The 23,508-nt window shown below is 39.3% G+C and overlaps 1 protein-coding gene across 3 annotated transcripts in view; it reads right to left on the reverse strand.

Moving 5' to 3' along the window:
- Nucleotides 1-23,435, reverse strand: part of SLC25A17 (solute carrier family 25 member 17) — a 50,776-nt gene extending 27,341 nt beyond the window's left edge. Inside the window, exon 1 of one of the 3 annotated variants that reach the window (XM_007099924.4) lies at nt 23,247-23,435. In XM_007099924.4, coding sequence (XP_007099986.2) covers nt 23,247-23,300 — 54 coding nt within the window. In that variant the 5' untranslated portion in view covers nt 23,301-23,435. Of the gene's footprint in view, nt 1-10,716; nt 11,305-23,246 lie in introns of those variants that run through there. The other 2 variants (XM_024127319.3, XM_007099925.4) reach the window with 2 other exon arrangements.
- Nucleotides 23,436-23,508: the final 73 nt, after the last annotated feature.

Below are 23,508 nucleotides of genomic sequence, written 5' to 3' on the forward strand. Positions count from 1 at the left end.
CTATTACCTCCTCAAGGACTAGCATAAAAAACTCAAATCTGTAAAAATAAAAAACACTTAAAAATGTATTAGTACTGGAAGTACTAGGAAGTCATGTGGGAAGATCCCACATGCCGCGGAGCAACTAAGCCCGTGCGCCACAACTACGGAACCTGCGCTCTAGAGCCCGCGATCCACAACTACTGAGCCCGCGCACCTAGAGCCCGTGCCCTGCAACGAGAAGCCACCACAAGGAGAAGCCCGTGCACCGCAATGAAGAGTAGCCCCTGCTCGCTGCAACTAGAGAAAGCCCGGGCGCAGCAACCAAGACCCAACGCAGCCCAAAAAAATAAAAGTGGAAGAGTAGGTGGGAGTGAGACAATGGAGGACTCAACCCATCATGGCTGGCTTTAAGATGGACAAATGGGCCACTAGCCAAGGAATGTGGGCAGCCTCTAGAAGCCAGAAAAAGCAAGGAAATGGATTTTCTCCTAAGGGCCTCCAGAAAGGAACATGACCCGGTTGACACCTTAATTTTAGCTCAGTGAGCTGTACATCAGACTTCTGACCTACAGACGTACAGATATTAAACTTGTGTTGTTTTAAACCATTCAATCTGGTAACTTGTTACAACAGCAATAGAAAACTAATAAAACGGGATTACTACAAATGGTGGGGACCAGCCCGGGGAAGCAGAAGGGAGCTCTGGGGTGACTTTCCAGTTGACTAGCTGGTACTGTGACAACTACAGCCAGGCAGTCCCCATCCCAGGCAGTGACTGTGAATATGGAAACCTGAACTTGCCTTAGGTGAGCAGAAACGCTGAGACCTAGCCATTGTCACACCTTGCCGGAACCCATGCCACCTTTATACCACAATTCCTGGAAGCCGGCAGCAGTGAACAAGTACAGGCAGGGGGAGGGGCGCGCAGTGGCAAGGACGTAAAAAATTTACTAGTTTTACCCTATTTAAGAAGAGGATGGGGCTTCCCTGGTGGCGCAGTGGTTAAGACTCCGCCTGCCAATGCAGGGGACACGGGTTCGAGCCCTGGTCCGGGAAGATCCCACACGCCACGGAACAACTAAGCCCATGTGCCACAACTACTGAGCCTGTGCTCTAGAGCCCGCGTGCCACAACTACCGAAGCCCGCGCGACTAGAGCCCGTGCTCCGCAACAAGAGAAGCCACCGCAGTGAGAAGCCCGCGCACCGCAACGAAGAGCAGCCCCCGCTCGCCGCAACTAGAGAAAGAAAGCCTGTGTGCAGCAACGAAGACCCAATGCAGCCAAAAATAAAATAAATAAAAATTTTTAAAAAAAGAAGAGGATATACACATACACACATGAATTTATTCTAGGTTTTGACAAAAAACCTAAGTTTAAATGTGAGAGTTAAAGATGTAAGGGTGAAATGGGGGTTTCCACTGCCAGCAATATGCTGGCATAGACCACACATTACAAAATACCTAGAACTGCCAACTAAAATATAAAATATTAAAAAAATTTAAAAATAAAATATAACACATACCCTTTAAATGATTAGCTGAACCTCCTTGGGGCCACAAAGAAGAGTAGAAACCCATAGGGTTAAGCAGCCTCCTTGGTGTTCATTGCGAGGATTTTTTTTGCGAGTCTAAGTGATCAAGGGGCTTTGTTTTATTTTTTTAATTGAAGTGGAATTCCCGTAACATAAAATCGACCACTTGAAAGTATACCATTCAGTGACATTTAGTACATTCATAATATTGTGTAACCACCACTTGTATCATGTTCCAGAATATTTTCATCACCCCGAAGACAACCCTGTACCTGTTATGCAGGCATGCCCCACTTCCCCCTCCGCTCAGCCCTGACAACCACTAATCTGCTTTCTGTCTCTATAGATGTACATATTCTGGACATTTCATATAAAAACAATCGTGCAAGATGTGACCTCTTGTGTCTGGCTTCTTTCACTCAGCACAGTGTTTTCAAAGTTTATCCACTTTGTAGTATGTATCAGTTCTTTCTTTTTTATGGCCGAGTAAAATTCCCTTGTATGTATACTATGACATTTTGTTTATTCCAAATGCTTTGTAATGAGATAGAGAGGTAATGGTTGCACAACATTGTGAACAGACTAAATACCACTGAACTGTACAATTTAAAATGGTTAATTTTGTTATGTGAGTTACATCTCAATTTAAAAAAATATTTAATCCTCACAACAACCATATGAGGTAAGTACTATTATTCTCTCCATTTTATAGATGAGGAAAAAGATACTAATAGGTTTTGCAACTTTTCTCAAGTCATACACTTTGCAGGTGGCAGAATCAGTATTTGAACGTAGTCCGTCTGGCTCCAGAGTCCACACACTTAACCAGTGTTGTAAAAAAATTTACTAATATAGAACTAAAAATTAGCTTTAAAATAAAGGCAATATAGTAATATGGGACATACTTTATGTGTCAAAAAAAATTTTTTTTTATGGTCTAGTCCGGAAACCCAGCAGAGAGCCTGGAATAGCATAAGCCCTGAACTTGTTAATAAATGTATGACTGTAACCACCTACAAATAAACTTAATATCTATGAGAAAGTGTACTGCAAATGCTAAAGGTAAATTTAGAACATAGCTATTCTGTACATTGGGGATTTGCTATATTTGTCTCCTGACCAAGCAAACACACAGAGATGACTGTTTTCATAAGCAGCTGTTACCTGAAGGAAAATATTTATTATATATGCAAGTCTTATGCTAAGCTATACAATCATATGATTTTTCAGAATTTGAACTAAATTCCTCTTTTCATAAATACTCAGTGTTGTTTCTTTTCTCTAGGACTTCCTGTTCACTTGTATAAAATTAGAAGGCAAAAAATACTGAGAAGGTAACTACAAGGTACAATACTGTTGTGCCAGAGGCATACAAATCCACCATTTTGAGTCCCACAGAATTCTAACCATCTGAGTGGGAGTTCTATTGTTGACAACAATTACAATTTAAAAGACTCTATCTCCAGAGAAACAACCTTATTGTATCTCACCAAAACCAAACATTTTTAGTCACAACATTCTACCATCCCCTTCTGGCATTTAACCATTTGGTGCTGGGAAAGCAAATGAATTCCTACACCGCACTGGCACCTGGAGCTGGAAGAGCCTTCAGAGATCACCTAGCAGTGCAGACCCTTCCCCTGTGAACTGAGAAGTCTTGGCCAGGGTTGTTAAGAGGTCTGCCTAAAGCCAGAGTGGCAGAGGCGGAGTTAGAACCTCGCTCTCTTCAACTCCAAGTTCTACTGTTCAATGTTCTACCTAAGTTCTCAACCTTTTTGCAATCAAGATATGTGACTTTTCATTTTTCTCTTCTAATTGTAAAAGTATACACAATACAAACACACACACACACACACACACACACACAAAATCCGGGAAATTCTTAACAGGGACTATACAAGGAGAGGAAGGAATTAAAGGTGGCTTCCATTTCTCTTGTGATGCATCTCTGTATAATTATTATTTGTAAACAATAAGTACGTGTTAGTTTTAGTTTTGAAATGACGAAAAAGCAAATATTTTTTTCAAAAAGACATCGGGGAATTCCCTGGCGGTCCAGTGGTTAAGACTCTGCACTTTCACTGCCGAGGGCACGGGTTCGATCCTTAGTCGGGGAACTAAGATCCCACAAGTCATGCGGTGCGGTGCGGTCAAAAAAAAAAAAAAAAAAATCTGAAAAAGAGACATCAGAGTACAAGAGAATAATATAGTGTAGGGATTCTCAAGGTATGGTCTGGGGATCCCTGAAGTCCCCAAACCCTTTCCAGCGGTCTGCAGCATCAAAGCTATTTTCATAAAAATACTACAACATAATTCCTATGTTTTTTGCCTTTTTCATTCTTATTTTCTCACAGTGTGTAGTGAAGTTTTCCAGAGGCTCCGTGATGTGTGATACTGTAACAGACTGAATGCAGAAGCAGATAAAAGGCTCCAGCTACCTTCTACTAAGTCTAACATTACAGAGGTTTGCAAAAATACAAAACACTGCCACTCTTCTTACTATTGGGGGGAAAATACAGTTTTAAAAAATGTTATGTTAACATGTAACAGGTTTAATATTTTTAGCAAATAAATATCTAAATTTCTCAGTTTTAATTTCTAATACAATAAATATCAATAGTTATTACCACATAAGCAAAAGCTCTTCAGAGTCTGCAATTTAAGAGTATAAAGAAATTATGAGACCAAATAGTTTGAGAACTGATGTTATAAACATGCCATTTAGTATGAAAAACAGTACATTATTTAAAAACTTTATTATGATTTAACATATCACTTCTAATATTTCTTTCAGCTGATGTTATACCAGTGTGACATAAGCAGTTGAAAACACCACATGACCTTTGGTTTGGACACTATCCTCTCCAGGAGACTCTTCAAAAGGCAAATAACTCTAGGAAAAATAAATATAGCCTATAATTAATACCTTAGGAGAATCATTTATTAGAGGCTTGGGTTTTTTTCTTGTTGTGTTTTTTTTTTTGTGACGGGGATACTAGATAGTTGATAAAAGGCGTCTAATAGGATGCTGAAAGGAAAAGCAAGTGCCAGTCTGGAAGTGACCTGAACATCCTGGAAACTGAAAGGCTATTATTGTCAGAATATACAGAGCACAACCAAAAAGGGAATGAAAGACTCTGGGGGTAAGCAGAGGTCAATCAAAGGCTTTTTGCTAAGTATATTAAGGACTATTCTAGTGACCGACTGGACAGATGTGAGGAGCCCAGAAGAAGTGGAACTCAAGGACGACTCCCAGGTTTCTGGCTTAAAAAAACAGGGAGACAGTGTTGTCATTAACAGAGATGGTAAATACTGCAGGAGGAGCAATTCTAGGGCAAGAGATATTGAGTTTGTCTTTGCATTAGCTGTATTTTAAGTGCCTCAAAGACATCTACTTGAAGATGTCCAGCAGGTAGCCAGATCCATCTTGAGTTCCAGAGATTCCAGGATAGAAATGTAGGTTTGGAAGTTACTGGAATATAGCATATTTCTTCACCTTTAATAATGATTGAACCATGGCTTAGATTTTTGTTAGGGGTGGGTGAGATCATTATTTTACCAACAATATGTGGTCACATATTGTTTTATTTTCATAACCAAATTTTCATTCTCAACAAATAACTGAAAACATACCACATGTCAGGACATTTTGTGTTTATATTTTCTATTTTGCTAATTTCTTCTTATTACCTTCCTTTTCCTTTGTTTGCATTTATTTTTATATTCTTATCTAACTTCTTGAGATGGATGCTCAGCTCATTGATTTTAAGTCCTTCTTCTTTTTCAAACTTGATTTAAAAGCTACTCATTTCCCTCGAGGTATTTTAGCTATATCTGACAAGTTTTTTTCTTTACAACTCAGTGGTTTTTCATATATTCACAAAGTTGCACAACATTCACCACTACTAAATCCAGAACATTTTTATCACCTTAAAAGAAAACCCATACCCATTAGCAGTCACTCTCCATTCTCTTCCTCCCACACCCTGGCAACCACTAATCTATTTTCTGTCCCTATTTTGCCTCTTCTGCACATTTCATGTAAATGGAACCAAATAACACATGATCTTTTGTGGCTGGCTTCTTTCAAGGCTCATCCACGGGGACTTCCCTAGTGGTCCAGTGGCTAAGACTCCACGCTCCCAATGCAGGGGGCACAGGTTTGATCCCTGGTCAGGGAACTATATCCTACATTCCGCAACTAAGAGCCCGCATGCCTCAACTAAGGACCCCAACGAAGATCCCACATGTCTCAACTAAGACCCAGCGCAGCCAAACAAATTTTTTTTTTTTAAAAAGCTCATTCATGTTATCGAATCAGAACTTCGTTCTATATTATGGTTGAAAAATATTCTATTATATGGATATATCACATTTTGTTTATCCACTCATCTGTTGATGGATTTGGGTTGTTTCCACTCTTTGGCTTTATGAAAAATGCTGCTATGAACGTTCCTGTAACAAGTTTTTATATGATGTCTTCAATTCTTTAGGAGTGGAATTGCTGGGTCACATGGTTCTATGTTTGACATTTTGAGGAACTACCAAACGGTTTTCCACAGTGACTACATAGTTTTATATTCCCACCAGCAAAACAAGCTTTCAAATTTCTCCAAATCCTTTCAACACTTGTCATTACCTGTGCTTTTTGATTATAGCCATCCTAGCGGGTGTGAAATAGCATCTCATTGTGGTTATGACTTGCATTTCTCTGATAACTAATGCCATCCAGCATTTTTTTCATGTGTTTATTGGCCACTCATATAACTTCACAGGAGAAACATCTATTCATATCCCTTGTGCTTTTTTTTTTTTTTTTTTGCGGTACGCTGGCCTATCACTGTTGTGGCCTCTCGCGTTGCGGAGCACAGGCTCTGGACGCACAGGCTCAGCGGCCATGGCTCACGGGCCCAGCCGCTCCGCGGCACGTGGGATCTTCCCGGACCAGGGCACAAACCCGTGTCCCCTGCATCGGCAGGCAGACTCTCAACCACTGGGCCACCAGGGAAGCCCCCTTGTGCATTTTTTAATTGGGCTATTTGCCTTTCTATTATTGAGTTGTAAGCAGTCTTTACATATTCTGGATACCAGACGCTGTATCAGATAAATGACTTACAAATATATTCTCCATTCTGTTGTCTTCACTTTCTTGATAGTATCTGAAGCACAAAAAGTTTTAATTTTGATCAAGTCCAATTTACATATTTTTTTCTTTTATTACTTGTGCTTTTGGCATTGTATCGAAGAAACCACTACCTAATCCAAGGTCATAAAGATTTATGCCAATGTTTTCATCTAAGAGTTTTGTAGTTTTAGTTCTTACATTTAGGTCTGTGGTTCATTTTGAGTAAATTTTTGTGTATGATGTGAAGTAGGGGTCCAACTTCATTTTGTTGCATGTGGATGTCCAGTTGTCCCTGCAAAATTTTTTGGAGACTGTTCTTTCCCCATTGATGTTCCTTGGCATCCCTGAACACAAATTTGTAGGTTTATTTTTTGGACTCTCAATTCTGTTGTTGATCTACCTGTCTATCCTTATGCCAGTACCAGTCTCTTGATTACTGCAGCTCTGTACTAAGTTTTGAAATTGGGAAGTATGAGTCCTCCAACTTTTTTTTTTTTTTCAAGATTTTTTTGGCTATTCTGGATCCCTTGCATTTTCATATATACTTTAGGATCATCTTATCAATTTCTGCAAAAAAGCAAATTGGAATTTTGATAGGGAGTACACTGAATCTGTAGATCCTTTTAGGGAGTATTGCCATCTTAACAATACTGGCCTCCAATCCACTTATTCAGAGGATGCCTTCCCACTTACTTAGGTATTTTAATTTTTTTAAATGATGACTTATTTTCAGTATAGCTACAAGTTTTAGTATGCACCATCTGTGCTATCACTCAGTTTTAAATGCATTCTTATTTCCATTATGATTTCTTCTTCTTTAACCCATAGTTCAGTAATGTGTTTAATGCCCAAATATATGTTTTATATATATATATGTATATATATATATATTTTAAAGTTACCTTTTTGTTACTGGTTGCTAGCTTAATTGCACTGTGCTTCAAGCATTCTGTACTATTTCAAAACTTTTTCAAAATTTAAGTTTTGCTTTACAGCCCAGTAAATGGTCAGTTTTCATAACTTTTCCATGTTTGGCTTGAAAATAATGTGTATTTTACAGTTGTTGGGTACAATGTTCTGTATGTATCTATTAGGTCAAGTTTGTTAAATACATATTCAATCTTCTATATTTTTTCCCCTCCTTTCTTGTTCTATCAATTACTGAAAGATATATTAAAATCTACCACTTCAATGACGGGTTGGATATTTCCTCTTAAAGTTTTATTAATTTTTGCTTTAAACATATTGAGTCTATATTATTAGATGAACACAAACTTAAAACTGCTTTATTTTCCTGACATACTGAGCCTTTTTCTCTATGATGTCATTCTCTTGACCTCTAGTAATGACATTACTGTAAAGTCTATTTTGTCTGATGTTAACAGTTTTGGGTTAGTATCTGTCTAGCATGTCTTTTCTCACATTTTTACTTTCTAACTTTCTGTATCCTTTTCTTTTAGACATATCTTTTATAAATAGCATTTTTCTCTTTTTAAAACCAATCTCGCACAATCTCTCTTAACTGAAGCACTTAGTTCATTAACATTTATTTGGATTTATAGTTGTCATCTTTTTTTTAGCCATGCCATGTGGCTTGTGGGATCTTAGTTCCCCGACCAGGGATCAAACCCAGGCCACAGCAGTGAAAGCCTGGTGTCCTAACCACAGGACTACCAGGGAATTCCCAGTTGTCATCTTATTTTGTGCTATGTGTCATAAATGCTCTATGTTGCTTTTTCTGCCCTTTATTGCTTTCTTATTTGACTAGAGTTTCCAACAAATTTTAAGTTATAAATATAGTTACTAATTCTTTTACAAGCTATCTAGTAATTACAACATATATTCCTAACTTATCAATTCTAAAAATATTCATTAGGTTTAGATTTCTCCAAGTGAGGATCTTGCTAGTGGCAAACTGCTTTCGATGATCTGAAAATGTCTCTATTTCGCGTATGTTTTTAAACTTTTCACTGGAGCATTCAACACACGTGGTGTTGAACTGAAGTACTCAACACCACAAAGTCAGAAGGAAACAGTAGGGTAAACTTGGTCAAGGCTTGGTTCTGCAAGCGTGTGCAGTCTTATGGGAATAACAGACAGGGACACACATAAATATAGAAGCAGAGTATCACGCCCTTTAAGTACGAACAATGATGGCCTACTAACCAAATTCAACCATTCCCAAAATGCTACTTCACCCTTGAAGGAGGAAAAATAATCCAAAAAAAATGCAATGCTAGTTCCAAAGTCAATTTCCAGAGGAGTCCAGAAATGGTGGTTGAGTCACAGGCGCACAACTGAAATCAGTGTATAGCATCTCCTGATGGAGTATATGGTATTACTGGACAGAAGATTATTTTAAAAAGAAATCAACTAAAATACACTGTCAGTGGTAGATCTGGAGCTAATGAAATTCCAAAGATGAAAGCCACTTATTGTGGCTTTCACATTCAAAAATGTTATTCACCTAATCAGAGTTAATGTAAGTCTTTCCCCTGATACAACAAACAACCTAACTCTCATACCCATTCAAAGATACACAAGTTAAACAAAAGGCTTAATAGATAACACACCTGAGTGCCCAACGGAAAAAGCATGGGCTCTGGAATAAAATAAACTGGGGTTCTGGTCCCAGCTACAGTACATACTGTACGATAAATTACTTCAAATCTCTATGCCTCAATCTCCCCATTTGTAATTTGGGGACCAATAAAAAATGTGGAGGTTGCTGTGAGAAGTGAGAATTAACTTATGGAAAGACCCAGCATCATTCCAAGTACACAGTTGGCATTCAACAAATGTTGCTTCCTATATATCCTTTTTACAGCATTTTTTAGCAGTGGGGCTCAATATTAATCAGGGTCCTAAAATTAGCAACGGTTACTTACACTCCTTCCAAAAGAGCAATTGGCATTTAGTAAAAAATAAAGGGACTTCCCTGGTGGCACAGTGGTTAAGAATCCACCTGCCGGGGCTTCCCTGGTGGCGCAGTGGTTGAGAATCTGCCTGCCAATGCAGGGGACACGGGTTCGAGCCCTGGTCTGGGAAGATCCCAGATGCCGCGGAGCAACTAGGCCCGTGAGCCACAACTACTGAGCCTGCACGTCTGGAGCCTGTGCTCCGCAACAAGAGAGGCCGCAATAGTGAGAGGCCCGCGCACCGTGATGAAGACTGGCCCCCGCTCGCCACAACTAGAGAAAGTCCTCGCACAGAAACGAAGGCCCAACACAGCCAAAAATAAATAAATTAAAAAAAAAAAAAAAAAAAAAGAATCTGCCTGCCAATGCACGGGACACGGGTTTAAGCCCTGGTCTGGGTAGATTCCCACATGCCGCAGAGCAACTAAGCCCATGTGTCGCAACTAATGAGCCTGCGCTCTAGAGCCTGCAAGCCACAACTACTGAGCCTGCGCTCTAGAGCCCGCGAGCCACAACTACTGAGCACGTACACCACAACTACTGAAGCTCACGCACCTAGAGCCCGTGCTCCACAATAAGAGAAGCCACCACAGTGAGAAGCCCACACACCGCAACAAAAAGTAGCCCCCGCTCGCCACAATTGGAGAAAGCCCACGTGCAGCAACGAAGACCCAATGCAGCCAAAAATAAATAAATAAATAAATTAAAAAAAAAAAAAAGAATAACTCCTCTTTCAGAAGGAGCTTCAAGAAGGCAGGAGGGTCAACAGTGTAAAATACTACAAAGAAGTCGAATCAAATAAGAATGGAAAAAGAGTCAGTAGACTAAGCCATCAGAAGGTCAGTGATGACCTATGGAAGAGCAGTTCCAGCAATCAGAGTAGGATGAGGAGAGGCAGGAAGTACCAAATAGTCATTAAATAAACTTAGCATAAAGGGAAGGAGAATGAGCAGCACTAAGAAGGCAGTGTGTAGACCCGATCGGTATGGTTTTATTACAGGACAGGGCTGAAGGGAAAAACAATGGAAAAAGATTAAAGCTATAGGAAAGAAGTGAAAATGAATGGAGCAAAGTCCCAAAAGATAACTGTGGGTGGTGTAAGTTGGGCGGGGGGGGGGGGGGGTTGGAGGGAGGGGGGGCGGAATCAAGATAGCAGGGACCAGCCACATCTGTTTTTCCTGAGATCAGCACAATGTAGGAAATACTGGGTACAATTGCAGTTGATTCTGTAATAGAAAAAACAGAAACGTTAGAAAGCTCATCCCAAGTAGCCTCTATTTTATCTAGAGCAAAAGCCGAGATCATCTGTTACAACTGAATGGATACAGTTGACCATACAAGATGAGAGAAAATTTCAATTCCACTGAATTTCTAAAATTGGGTACAAATACTGTATTTTCAAGAATATCTCTGAAAAAGAAACGAATGATTATGGCCTTACTACACTATTACAGGTATTGTAATGGGTACTCCACAAGTGTTACCACATTTACTTCTCAGGAGAACCCAGTAAGTAAAGTGTTATTGTTTTCATTTCATAGCTCAGAAAACTCAGGTTCAGAAAGAAAACATAAATGACCCAAGATGACACGGATAGTTATGTCTTACTCCAAATCCCTTTTTCAGCTATTCTACCATATTTGTTCCTTTAAAAAGATTAAGTCATATAAATACCATATGATAGCTCTTATATGTGGAATCTAAAATATGGCACAAATGAACTTATCTACAAAACAGAAACAGACTCACAAACACAGAGAACAGATTTGTGGTTGCCAAGGGGGAGGAGGGAAGGGAGAGGGATGGGCTGGGAATTTGGGGTTGGTAGGTGCAAACTATTACATTTAGAATGGATAAACCACAAGGTCCTACTGTATAGCACAGCAAACTATATGCAGTCTCCTGGGATAGACCATAATGGAAAAGAATATTTAAAAAAGAACGTCTCTATGTGTATAACCGAGTCACTCTGCTGTACAGCAGAGATTGGCACAGCATTGTAAACCAACTCTACTTCAATAAAAAAAATTAAGTCATAGACTACTCAGCCATAAAGAAGCAAATTAAAGTTAGAAAAATAATTCCAATCAAGACTACATAAGAACCTTTAAGATTAAGAGAAATGAACTGAAATGACCCTATTGGCTAAAAAGTTTATTGGGGTGAGGGGGGGAGATGAACAGGCAGAGCACAGAGGATTTTTAGGGCAGTGAAAATAGTCCATATGATAATGTAATTGTGGATACATGTCATTATAAAATTTATCCAAACCCACAGAATGTACAATACCAAGAATGAATCCTAATATAAACTATGGACTTTGGGTGATTATGATGTTCCAATGTAGGTTCATCATTTGTAACAAACGTACCACTCTGGTGGGGGATATTGATAATGAGAGAGGCTGTGCATTGGCTGGAGGGGAGGGCTGGGGGGGGCCCAGAGGATACATGGGAAATCTCTGTACCTTCCTCTCAATTTTGCAGTGAACCTAAAATTGCTCTAAAAAACTAAGTCTTGAAAAAAAGTTTATCAAGATATCAAGATATATTTTGGATGATAAGTAGTGAGACAAAGAAATCCTAAAGATTAAAAGCTATATAATAATTCAATCATAATTTAGTGGAAGCCGAAATGAAATGAAACAGCAAGGAAGTAAAGACAATGAAGACTTTTTCTAATTACCTCCTTTTAAGGTTTCTAAACCAAAGTAATAATAACGCCCTCAGATGTATACTAACCTAAGTTAATTCTCTGAGAATCTGATTAGATTCAAACTATGGGTCTGGATGAGCCAGCTGTGGAAAAGAAAACCCTTCCAAAAAGAACTGAACATTTAAATTGTTAGGTATGTGGTTTAAAGTGCTCCTGATGAACAGTTCATGTCCAGGTGCCTCCAGTTTGATTATACATGTGTATATGTAATATTTAATGTCACTTTTTTCTGAAAATCTAGATATTCAGGGGCTAGTTTTGAATTAAACAAAGGGATGGGGAAAAGAGACAAGAAGTATGAAGGAACAGGCAGCTAGGCATAGCAACAGAAGAGTAGCAGAGAAGGGAGACCTGGGTTCTTGCCCCAGGCCTATAACCAAATAACTTACTGGTAATCTTGGCAAAAACACTTAACATATCCGTTTCCATTTTCCTGTCTCTATCAACAAAAAGTAGCCCCCGCTCGCCACAATTGGAGAAAGCCCACGTGCAGCAACGAAGACCCAATGCAGCCAAAAATAAATAAATAAATAAATTAAAAAAAAAAAAAAGAATAACTCCTCTTTCAGAAGGAGCTTCAAGAAGGCAGGAGGGTCAACAGTGTAAAATACTACAAAGAAGTCGAATCAAATAAGAATGGAAAAAGAGTCAGTAGACTAAGCCATCAGAAGGTCAGTGATGACCTATGGAAGAGCAGTTCCAGCAATCAGAGTAGGATGAGGAGAGGCAGGAAGTACCAAATAGTCATTAAATAAACTTAGCATAAAGGGAAGGAGAATGAGCAGCACTAAGAAGGCAGTGTGTAGACCCGATCGGTATGGTTTTATTACAGGACAGGGCTGAAGGGAAAAACAATGGAAAAAGATTAAAGCTATAGGAAAGAAGTGAAAATGAATGGAGCAAAGTCCCAAAAGATAACTGTGGGTGGTGTAAGTTGGGCGGGGGGGGGGGGGGTTGGAGGGAGGGGGGGCGGAATCAAGATAGCAGAGACCAGCCACATCTGTTTTTCCTGAGATCAGCACAATGTAGGAAATACTGGGTACAATTGCAGTTGATTCTGTAATAGAAAAAACAGAAACGTTAGAAAGCTCATCCCAAGTAGCCTCTATTTTATCTAGAGCAAAAGCCGAGATCATCTGTTACAACTGAATGGATACAGTTGACCATACAAGATGAGAGAAAATTTCAATTCCACTGAATTTCTAAAATTGGGTACAAATACTGTATTTTCAAGAATATCTCTGAAAAAGAAACGAATGATTATGGCCTTACTACACTATTACAGGTATTGTAATGGGTACTCCACAAGTGTTACCACATTTACTTCTCAGGAGAACCCAGTAAGTAAAGTGTTATTGTTTTCATTTCATAGCTCAGAAAACTCAGGTTCAGAAAGAAAACATAAATGACCCAAGATGACACGGATAGTTATGTCTTACTCCAAATCCCTTTTTCAGCTATTCTACCATATTTGTTCCTTTAAAAAGATTAAGTCATATAAATACCATATGATAGCTCTTATATGTGGAATCTAAAATATGGCACAAATGAACTTATCTACAAAACAGAAACAGACTCACAAACACAGAGAACAGATTTGTGGTTGCCAAGGGGGAGGAGGGAAGGGAGAGGGATGGGCTGGGAATTTGGGGTTGGTAGGTGCAAACTATTACATTTAGAATGGATAAACCACAAGGTCCTACTGTATAGCACAGCAAACTATATGCAGTCTCCTGGGATAGACCATAATGGAAAAGAATATTTAAAAAAGAACGTCTCTATGTGTATAACCGAGTCACTCTGCTGTACAGCAGAGATTGGCACAGCATTGTAAACCAACTCTACTTCAATAAAAAAAATTAAGTCATAGACTACTCAGCCATAAAGAAGCAAATTAAAGTTAGAAAAATAATTCCAATCAAGACTACATAAGAACCTTTAAGATTAAGAGAAATGAACTGAAATGACCCTATTGGCTAAAAAGTTTATTGGGGTGAGGGGGGGAGATGAACAGGCAGAGCACAGAGGATTTTTAGGGCAGTGAAAATAGTCCATATGATAATGTAATTGTGGATACATGTCATTATAAAATTTATCCAAACCCACAGAATGTACAATACCAAGAATGAATCCTAATATAAACTATGGACTTTGGGTGATTATGATGTTCCAATGTAGGTTCATCATTTGTAACAAACGTACCACTCTGGTGGGGGATATTGATAATGAGAGAGGCTGTGCATTGGCTGGAGGGGAGGGCTGGGGGGGGCCCAGAGGATACATGGGAAATCTCTGTACCTTCCTCTCAATTTTGCAGTGAACCTAAAATTGCTCTAAAAAACTAAGTCTTGAAAAAAAGTTTATCAAGATATCAAGATATATTTTGGATGATAAGTAGTGAGACAAAGAAATCCTAAAGATTAAAAGCTATATAATAATTCAATCATAATTTAGTGGAAGCCGAAATGAAATGAAACAGCAAGGAAGTAAAGACAATGAAGACTTTTTCTAATTACCTCCTTTTAAGGTTTCTAAACCAAAGTAATAATAACGCCCTCAGATGTATACTAACCTAAGTTAATTCTCTGAGAATCTGATTAGATTCAAACTATGGGTCTGGATGAGCCAGCTGTGGAAAAGAAAACCCTTCCAAAAAGAACTGAACATTTAAATTGTTAGGTATGTGGTTTAAAGTGCTCCTGATGAACAGTTCATGTCCAGGTGCCTCCAGTTTGATTATACATGTGTATATGTAATATTTAATGTCACTTTTTTCTGAAAATCTAGATATTCAGGGGCTAGTTTTGAATTAAACAAAGGGATGGGGAAAAGAGACAAGAAGTATGAAGGAACAGGCAGCTAGGCATAGCAACAGAAGAGTAGCAGAGAAGGGAGACCTGGGTTCTTGCCCCAGGCCTATAACCAAATAACTTACTGGTAATCTTGGCAAAAACACTTAACATATCCGTTTCCATTTTCCTGTCTCTATATGAGAATAAAGATACTTGTCTAAGAGCCTCGAAAACAACCCTATGAAGTGAGTACTATTATCTTCCCATTTATAGATGAGGAAACTGAGGCAAGAGAGATTGAGAGACATGCCCAAGGTCACACATGTGATAAGTGGCAAAGCTGGGATTTGAACTCAGACAGTCTGGTTTCAGAGGCCATACTTTTAACCACTTGTTATATTGCCTACCTATCAAAGTTGTTAACAGATGTGAGAAGATAGGGAATTCTATAAGTACTAAATATTATTATTATTATTATTTTTTTTTTTTTTTTTTTTTTTTTTTTTTTTTCAGCAACGAAGACCCAATGCAGCCAAAAATAAATAAATAAATAAATTAAAAAAAAAAAAAAGAATAACTCCTCTTTCAGAAGGAGCTTCAAGAAGGCAGGAGGGTCAACAGTGTAAAATACTACAAAGAAGTCGAATCAAATAAGAATGGAAAAAGAGTCAGTAGACTAAGCCATCAGAAGGTCAGTGATGACCTATGGAAGAGCAGTTCCAGCAATCAGAGTAGGATGAGGAGAGGCAGGAAGTACCAAATAGTCATTAAATAAACTTAGCATAAAGGGAAGGAGAATGAGCAGCACTAAGAAGGCAGTGTGTAGACCCGATCGGTATGGTTTTATTACAGGACAGGGCTGAAGGGAAAAACAATGGAAAAAGATTAAAGCTATAGGAAAGAAGTGAAAATGAATGGAGCAAAGTCCCAAAAGATAACTGTGGGTGGTGTAAGTTGGGCGGGGGGGGGGGGGTTGGAGGGAGGGGGGGCGGAATCAAGATAGCAGAGACCAGCCACATCTGTTTTTCCTGAGATCAGCACAATGTAGGAAATACTGGGTACAATTGCAGTTGATTCTGTAATAGAAAAAACAGAAACGTTAGAAAGCTCATCCCAAGTAGCCTCTATTTTATCTAGAGCAAAAGCCGAGATCATCTGTTACAACTGAATGGATACAGTTGACCATACAAGATGAGAGAAAATTTCAATTCCACTGAATTTCTAAAATTGGGTACAAATACTGTATTTTCAAGAATATCTCTGAAAAAGAAACGAATGATTATGGCCTTACTACACTATTACAGGTATTGTAATGGGTACTCCACAAGTGTTACCACATTTACTTCTCAGGAGAACCCAGTAAGTAAAGTGTTATTGTTTTCATTTCATAGCTCAGAAAACTCAGGTTCAGAAAGAAAACATAAATGACCCAAGATGACACGGATAGTTATGTCTTACTCCAAATCCCTTTTTCAGCTATTCTACCATATTTGTTCCTTTAAAAAGATTAAGTCATATAAATACCATATGATAGCTCTTATATGTGGAATCTAAAATATGGCACAAATGAACTTATCTACAAAACAGAAACAGACTCACAAACACAGAGAACAGATTTGTGGTTGCCAAGGGGGAGGAGGGAAGGGAGAGGGATGGGCTGGGAATTTGGGGTTGGTAGGTGCAAACTATTACATTTAGAATGGATAAACCACAAGGTCCTACTGTATAGCACAGCAAACTATATGCAGTCTCCTGGGATAGACCATAATGGAAAAGAATATTTAAAAAAGAACGTCTCTATGTGTATAACCGAGTCACTCTGCTGTACAGCAGAGATTGGCACAGCATTGTAAACCAACTCTACTTCAATAAAAAAAATTAAGTCATAGACTACTCAGCCATAAAGAAGCAAATTAAAGTTAGAAAAATAATTCCAATCAAGACTACATAAGAACCTTTAAGATTAAGAGAAATGAACTGAAATGACCCTATTGGCTAAAAAGTTTATTGGGGTGAGGGGGGGAGATGAACAGGCAGAGCACAGAGGATTTTTAGGGCAGTGAAAATAGTCCATATGATAATGTAATTGTGGATACATGTCATTATAAAATTTATCCAAACCCACAGAATGTACAATACCAAGAATGAATCCTAATATAAACTATGGACTTTGGGTGATTATGATGTTCCAATGTAGGTTCATCATTTGTAACAAACGTACCACTCTGGTGGGGGATATTGATAATGAGGGAGGCTGTGCATTGGCTGGAGGGGAGGGCTGGGGGGGGCCCAGAGGATACATGGGAAATCTCTGTACCTTCCTCTCAATTTTGCAGTGAACCTAAAATTGCTCTAAAAAACTAAGTCTTGAAAAAAAGTTTATCAAGATATCAAGATATATTTTGGATGATAAGTAGTGAGACAAAGAAATCCTAAAGATTAAAAGCTATATAATAATTCAATCATAATTTAGTGGAAGCCGAAATGAAATGAAACAGCAAGGAAGTAAAGACAATGAAGACTTTTTCTAATTACCTCCTTTTAAGGTTTCTAAACCAAAGTAATAATAACGCCCTCAGATGTATACTAACCTAAGTTAATTCTCTGAGAATCTGATTAGATTCAAACTATGGGTCTGGATGAGCCAGCTGTGGAAAAGAAAACCCTTCCAAAAAGAACTGAACATTTAAATTGTTAGGTATGTGGTTTAAAGTGCTCCTGATGAACAGTTCATGTCCAGGTGCCTCCAGTTTGATTATACATGTGTATATGTAATATTTAATGTCACTTTTTTCTGAAAATCTAGATATTCAGGGGCTAGTTTTGAATTAAACAAAGGGATGGGGAAAAGAGACAAGAAGTATGAAGGAACAGGCAGCTAGGCATAGCAACAGAAGAGTAGCAGAGAAGGGAGACCTGGGTTCTTGCCCCAGGCCTATAACCAAATAACTTACTGGTAATCTTGGCAAAAACACTTAACATATCCGTTTCCATTTTCCTGTCTCTATATGAGAATAAAGATACTTGTCTAAGAGCCTCGAAAACAACCCTATGAAGTGAGTACTATTATCTTCCCATTTATAGATGAGGAAACTGAGGCAAGAGAGATTGAGAGACATGCCCAAGGTCACACATGTGATAAGTGGCAAAGCTGGGATTTGAACTCAGACAGTCTGGTTTCAGAGGCCATACTTTTAACCACTTGTTATATTGCCTACCTATCAAAGTTGTTAACAGATGTGAGAAGATAGGGAATTCTATAAGTACTAAATATTATTATTATTATTATTATTTTTTTTTTTTTTTTTTTTTTTTTTTTTTTTGCGGTACGCGGACCAGAGTTAACTAAACTGAATCTGAAAATTTAGGTTTTTGTTTCTAATCTATAAATCAATGAGTGACATTAGGAAAGTCACTTAACCAAGCAATCCCATAGTTTCTTCATAACGGGGTGCTGGGAGGTCACATTAACATTTATACTAAATATTTACCACAGTGAAAAGCTAGAAACAATGCAAATGTCCATAAATTATGGGATACCCATATGATAGACTATTTTATACTAAAAAGCCAATGATTTTTGAAGTCTTTTTAACAACATCATATAGCGGATATCTGATGTTTTGGGCCACACAGCAACATTCCCTTTTCCTACGGGTGGGCTGATTTTCTTTACGTCTTCCCACTGTGCACAGTCTTGGTAATATCTTCACAGGGGCAGCCCACCACTTCTTCCTAGGTACTACCAGGGGTCTTATCCACACCACCACTATACACCTAAGAAGAGCTTCCTGAGGACAGGGACTTTTCCACTGATGACCTTTATATCCAGAAGGCCTTGTACAGAAAATCAACAAGTTCTACTTGGTTTCTACTTCTAAAAGGCAGGTAGTGAGTCTATATGGTAAAAAGTCCACTGTAATGTTAAGCGTATGAGCTACAGAGTCAGGGAGTTGGGCCTAATTTTCTCTTTTGATACCAACTGGAGAAAAAAGTGCTCTGAATAAGCCTTCTTACACAGTTCTAAGGAGAGGTATGTCTGGGATTTGAGTCACAGCACAATAATAGGTGGAGTGGAAGGAGAAAGGAGAACTCTTTCATATTTCTGTATGACTTGAATTTTTTAATGGTCAGCATTTATTCAATGAAATATAATTCTTTTAAAACAAATTATGCAATTAAAATTAAAAAAAATTTTTAATAAATAATAGGGAAATAAGAAGACCCCTGAAAGTTACTGATTAATAATTATCATTACAATTCCAAAGTCTATTTTGGCATCTAAACCCCCTAGACAATTCCAACCAATCTCACTTTTCAAATTCTAGACTAATAAAATCTCTTTTAATTACAAATGTACACTTCTACAAATAAAATCTATCTTTGGAAGCTAATCTGAGAACCAAAAATATAAAATTATAAACCTAATTATACTCAAAATTTTGAGAAGTATTTACATGCGAGGCCATTAATTGTACCAGACAATAGTCATCAACTGGAGATAAAGCATTCTCCGGAAACAGCACAATTCTGATTTTCAAATACTTGAGATTATCTGCACTTATACCAAAGTGAAGCATAAAACACTCAAAATCACTAATCTGTTTATTTTAATTTTTAAAGTGTGTGTGTCTGTGTGTGTGTGTCTGTGTGTGTGTCTGTGTGTGTGTCTGTGTGTGTGTCTGTGTGTGTGTCTGTGTGTGTGTCTGTGTGTGTGTCTGTGTGTGTGTCTGTGTGTGTGTCTGTGTGTGTGTCTGTGTGTGTGTCTGTGTGTGTGTCTGTGTGTGTGTCTGTGTGTGTGTCTGTGTGTGTGTCTGTGTGTGTGTCTGTGTGTGTGTCTGTGTGTGTGTCTGTGTGTGTGTCTGTGTGTGTGTCTGTGTGTGTGTCTGTGTGTGTGTCTGTGTGTGTGTGCGCGCGCGCACATAACACCACACTTGGGGTGAGAAAGTGTAGAACCTGGAAAGAAGTGAATAAGCAAACATGAAACATGTCAACTCAAAAAGGTTGTAAATCAACATCTTAAACAATGACTCAACAATCTTTTGGGGAGAAGCCACAACTAATTACTCCAGGCAGCTCTGGAGTTTATACCAAATCCTGAAGTTTATGCCAGGATTCCAACCCAGGCTGCCTAGCTCAAGTCAGGCATTCAAATGCTCTTAACCACTATGCTCTCCTGGATCATCTCAAAGCTTTGGTTGAACATCATGGCCAAGGCATTTAATTAAACATGAGCCATTCATTACCACAGTACTATACCATTAAAAGCAATGCCCACTTTGTTGTAAAGCAGAAACACTTTGTTGTAAAGCAGAAACTAACACACCATTGTAAAGCAATTATACTCCAATAAAGATGTTACCAAAAAAAAAAAAAAAAAGCAATGCCATTTTTCTCGTCAAACATCTCATCAAATGAGGTGACATTCTGTGGTGAAATTGTTTTCCTTTGGTAGCAACCAGAAGAAAGCAGGGTCCATGTTGTGTGGTTTATCCTTAACTAAAAAATTTGCAAAAAGAGTTTGAGAACCACTCTTTGGCATGAAAGTTCAAAAGAATAACAAAACACAATGCAATTTCTCATTTAGACATGTGCCAGGAACAGTACTGCCCCGAGAGAAGCAAGAGAAAAAAAATTATTTTTACAAAAGTATATCTATTAGATAATCTAACATAACTTATGGGAGAAAGAAAAACCACTGCAAATTCAAGGTGCATAATTTCAAGCAGAACTTTTAACAAGAGAAAAATAGGCAACAAGGAGAGAAAAAAAAAATAGAAATCTCTTTGCAGGTTAAATAGAGATAGTATCACCTCTACCCCCAATCACTGTCTAGAGCAGGGCTCAGAAAACTAAGACCAAGGGCCAACTTGATCCACTGACTGGTTTCATAAATAAGATTTTATTGGAACACAGCTCTGCCCATTCATTTACTTATTGTCAATGGTTGCTTTCAAGCTATCATGGCAGGGTTGAGCAGTTTCACCAGAGATGATACACCTATATATTTACCATCTGCCTCCTTAAAGAAAAAGTTTGCCAACACTTATTTTATTTCTTTCATAAAACTTAAAGCTATCTAAAATTACTTATTTTTTGATTTACTCAATTATTGTCTGACTTCCCCATTGGAATGCAAACTTCATGAAGAAAAAGACTTTGCTCTCCACTATATTTCTAGCACCTAGAACAGTGCATGGCATGTAAAAAGCACTCAATAAAGATGCTGAATGAATGGCATTTATTGAGAGAAAGGAGAACAAACATTTCCCATCTTCCCATTCTCTCTTTGTTGCACTATTCTCCCCCCTAATCCACCAAAACAAGTCCTCTCAATTAACCATTGGATTTATCATGTTGATAAATCCAATGGTTAATTCTCAGACCTCATCTTATCTGACTCACCAGCAGCACCTGACCCAGTTGGTCTACACCCTTCCCCATGTGACTCTCAGAACATCACATTCTCTTAGTTTTCATCCTACCCTAGTGGCCCTTCCTTAGTCTCCTTTGCTGGTGCTCTCATTTCCCCAACCTCTTAACGTTGGCATGTTTCAAGGCTAAGTCTTTGAGACTTTTCTCTCAGTCCACACTCATTTCTTTGTTAGCTCATCTAGTCTCATGACTACTCTTAGGCATTTCAAACTTAACTGTCAAAATCCAAAACCATTCTCATCTTTCCCCCAAAAGCTGCTCCTTTACAGTCTTCACCATCTCAGTAAATGGGAATATCATCCTTCCAGTTGCTCAAGCCCCAAACTCTTGGGAGTCAACCAACTCTCATCATGTTACACCCAACACCCAATCTACCATCCAACCCTGGTGGCTCTATCTCAAAATATATTCCAGGTTCACGATCACTTCTCACCACCTCCACTGCTACCATCTTAGTCCCTTGACAGTTTCCCTGCTTCCACCCTTGCTCCTGTACAGTCTACTCTCAACAGAGCAGCCAGGGTGATCATGTTTAAAATGTAAATCTGCAAGTTGCTGCATGCTCAAAATAACTTGCTCTAATAGCCAGTTAGCTGTCTTTCACACTCAGAGTTAAAATTCTTACACAATTTGGTCTCCTGAAACCATTTTGCCTCTTTGTTCCCTCCACGCCAGACAAACAGGCCTCCATGCCTATCCTAGAACACATCAAGCAAGCTTCCATTTCAGCGCCTTTACACTGGCTGAAAGCTTGGGCTAACTGAATGAACCAGGACTCCTGAATCAGGCACTTCCATGAACTATTGTGTCATCTAATTCACGTAACAACTCTGTGAGGTAGGTGTCAATACCCCCACTTTACAGATTAGGAAAGTGAGGTTTACAGGCCACCTATCTAACAAGTGATGGAGTTGGGGTTCAACTCCCATTAGCCTACACAGAACATGAGCTCTCAGTGCAGTTCGGGGGGCCTAGGAGAAGAGGACTCAGTCAGTGATATTCCTCTGAAGTCCCAGTGACTCCACGTGCGTGTTGCCAGCTGGAGAAGGATGTGAGAAAGGGCAGGCAGAGAGACAGGATGAGAACCACAGAGGAAGTTACTCAAACCGAGAGTGGAAAGTTTCAAGGAAAAGGGAGTGGTGTCAAATGGAAGTGAGAAATCCAGAAGCCCAAGAACCAAGCACATTCCTCATAGTAAACCACGTCTGTGGTAGACAGCGACTCTGATCTTAATTAAAAAAAAAAAAAAAAGTATCTTCTCCTGCCAATGATATTGGCCAGAGATATCCCTGCTAGGTACTGCCACTTGTCTGCAGCAAGTGTGTGAAAATAGGCTGTAGTTAAGAATGTGATTCGGCAACACAGCTTCACACCTAGGTTTTCCTCTGGCCCAGTCAGACAAAGTTTGTGCGTGCGGTGGGGTGGGTTTAGGGGGACGACTGCCCTTTAAATTTCAGAAGGCAAAGAAAACAGCAATTATCTTCTTCCTGACTCCCTATGGCGGTGTGGGACCACCGCAGCCTACATCCCAGATATTCTGTAAGCGGTCAAAGCGGTAGCCAGGGGCGGAGGGTGAGTGTCGGGCCTCGCCCCAAATTCTTCCAGCAACATTTCGCCTGTGCTCCATTCCTCTACGTCCCAGTCACGATACGATCTGCTTCTCATCCCCATCCCCCAGCCATATCCCGGTCTGGCCCCAGAAAAGCCCCACACCCCGCAGTGGCCCAGGCATAAAGACCCCGCCTCACCACGGCTCCCGCCACGGCGTGGACCAGGCTTTCGTAGGACAGCACGGAAGCCATAGGTGCGGTTCCCGCAGACCTGGCCAGTTTTCTCGCAGGAGCCGCAAACAGCCGAACGAGGTAACAAGCGCCGGAGCCCCGGGTGGCAACGTCACCAGCTCCAATCCCTCAGGCCCACCTCCTCCAGAACTACTTCCGGGTCGCAGGGCCCCCGCCCAGTCTCCCGGCCGGAGGCCGCAGGGGAAGGAAGAGGGAAAGACGGGACTGG

Source organism: Physeter macrocephalus, chromosome 6, assembly GCF_002837175.3.
Source record: "Physeter macrocephalus isolate SW-GA chromosome 6, ASM283717v5, whole genome shotgun sequence".
NCBI classification, from domain to species: domain Eukaryota; kingdom Metazoa; phylum Chordata; class Mammalia; order Artiodactyla; family Physeteridae; genus Physeter; species Physeter macrocephalus.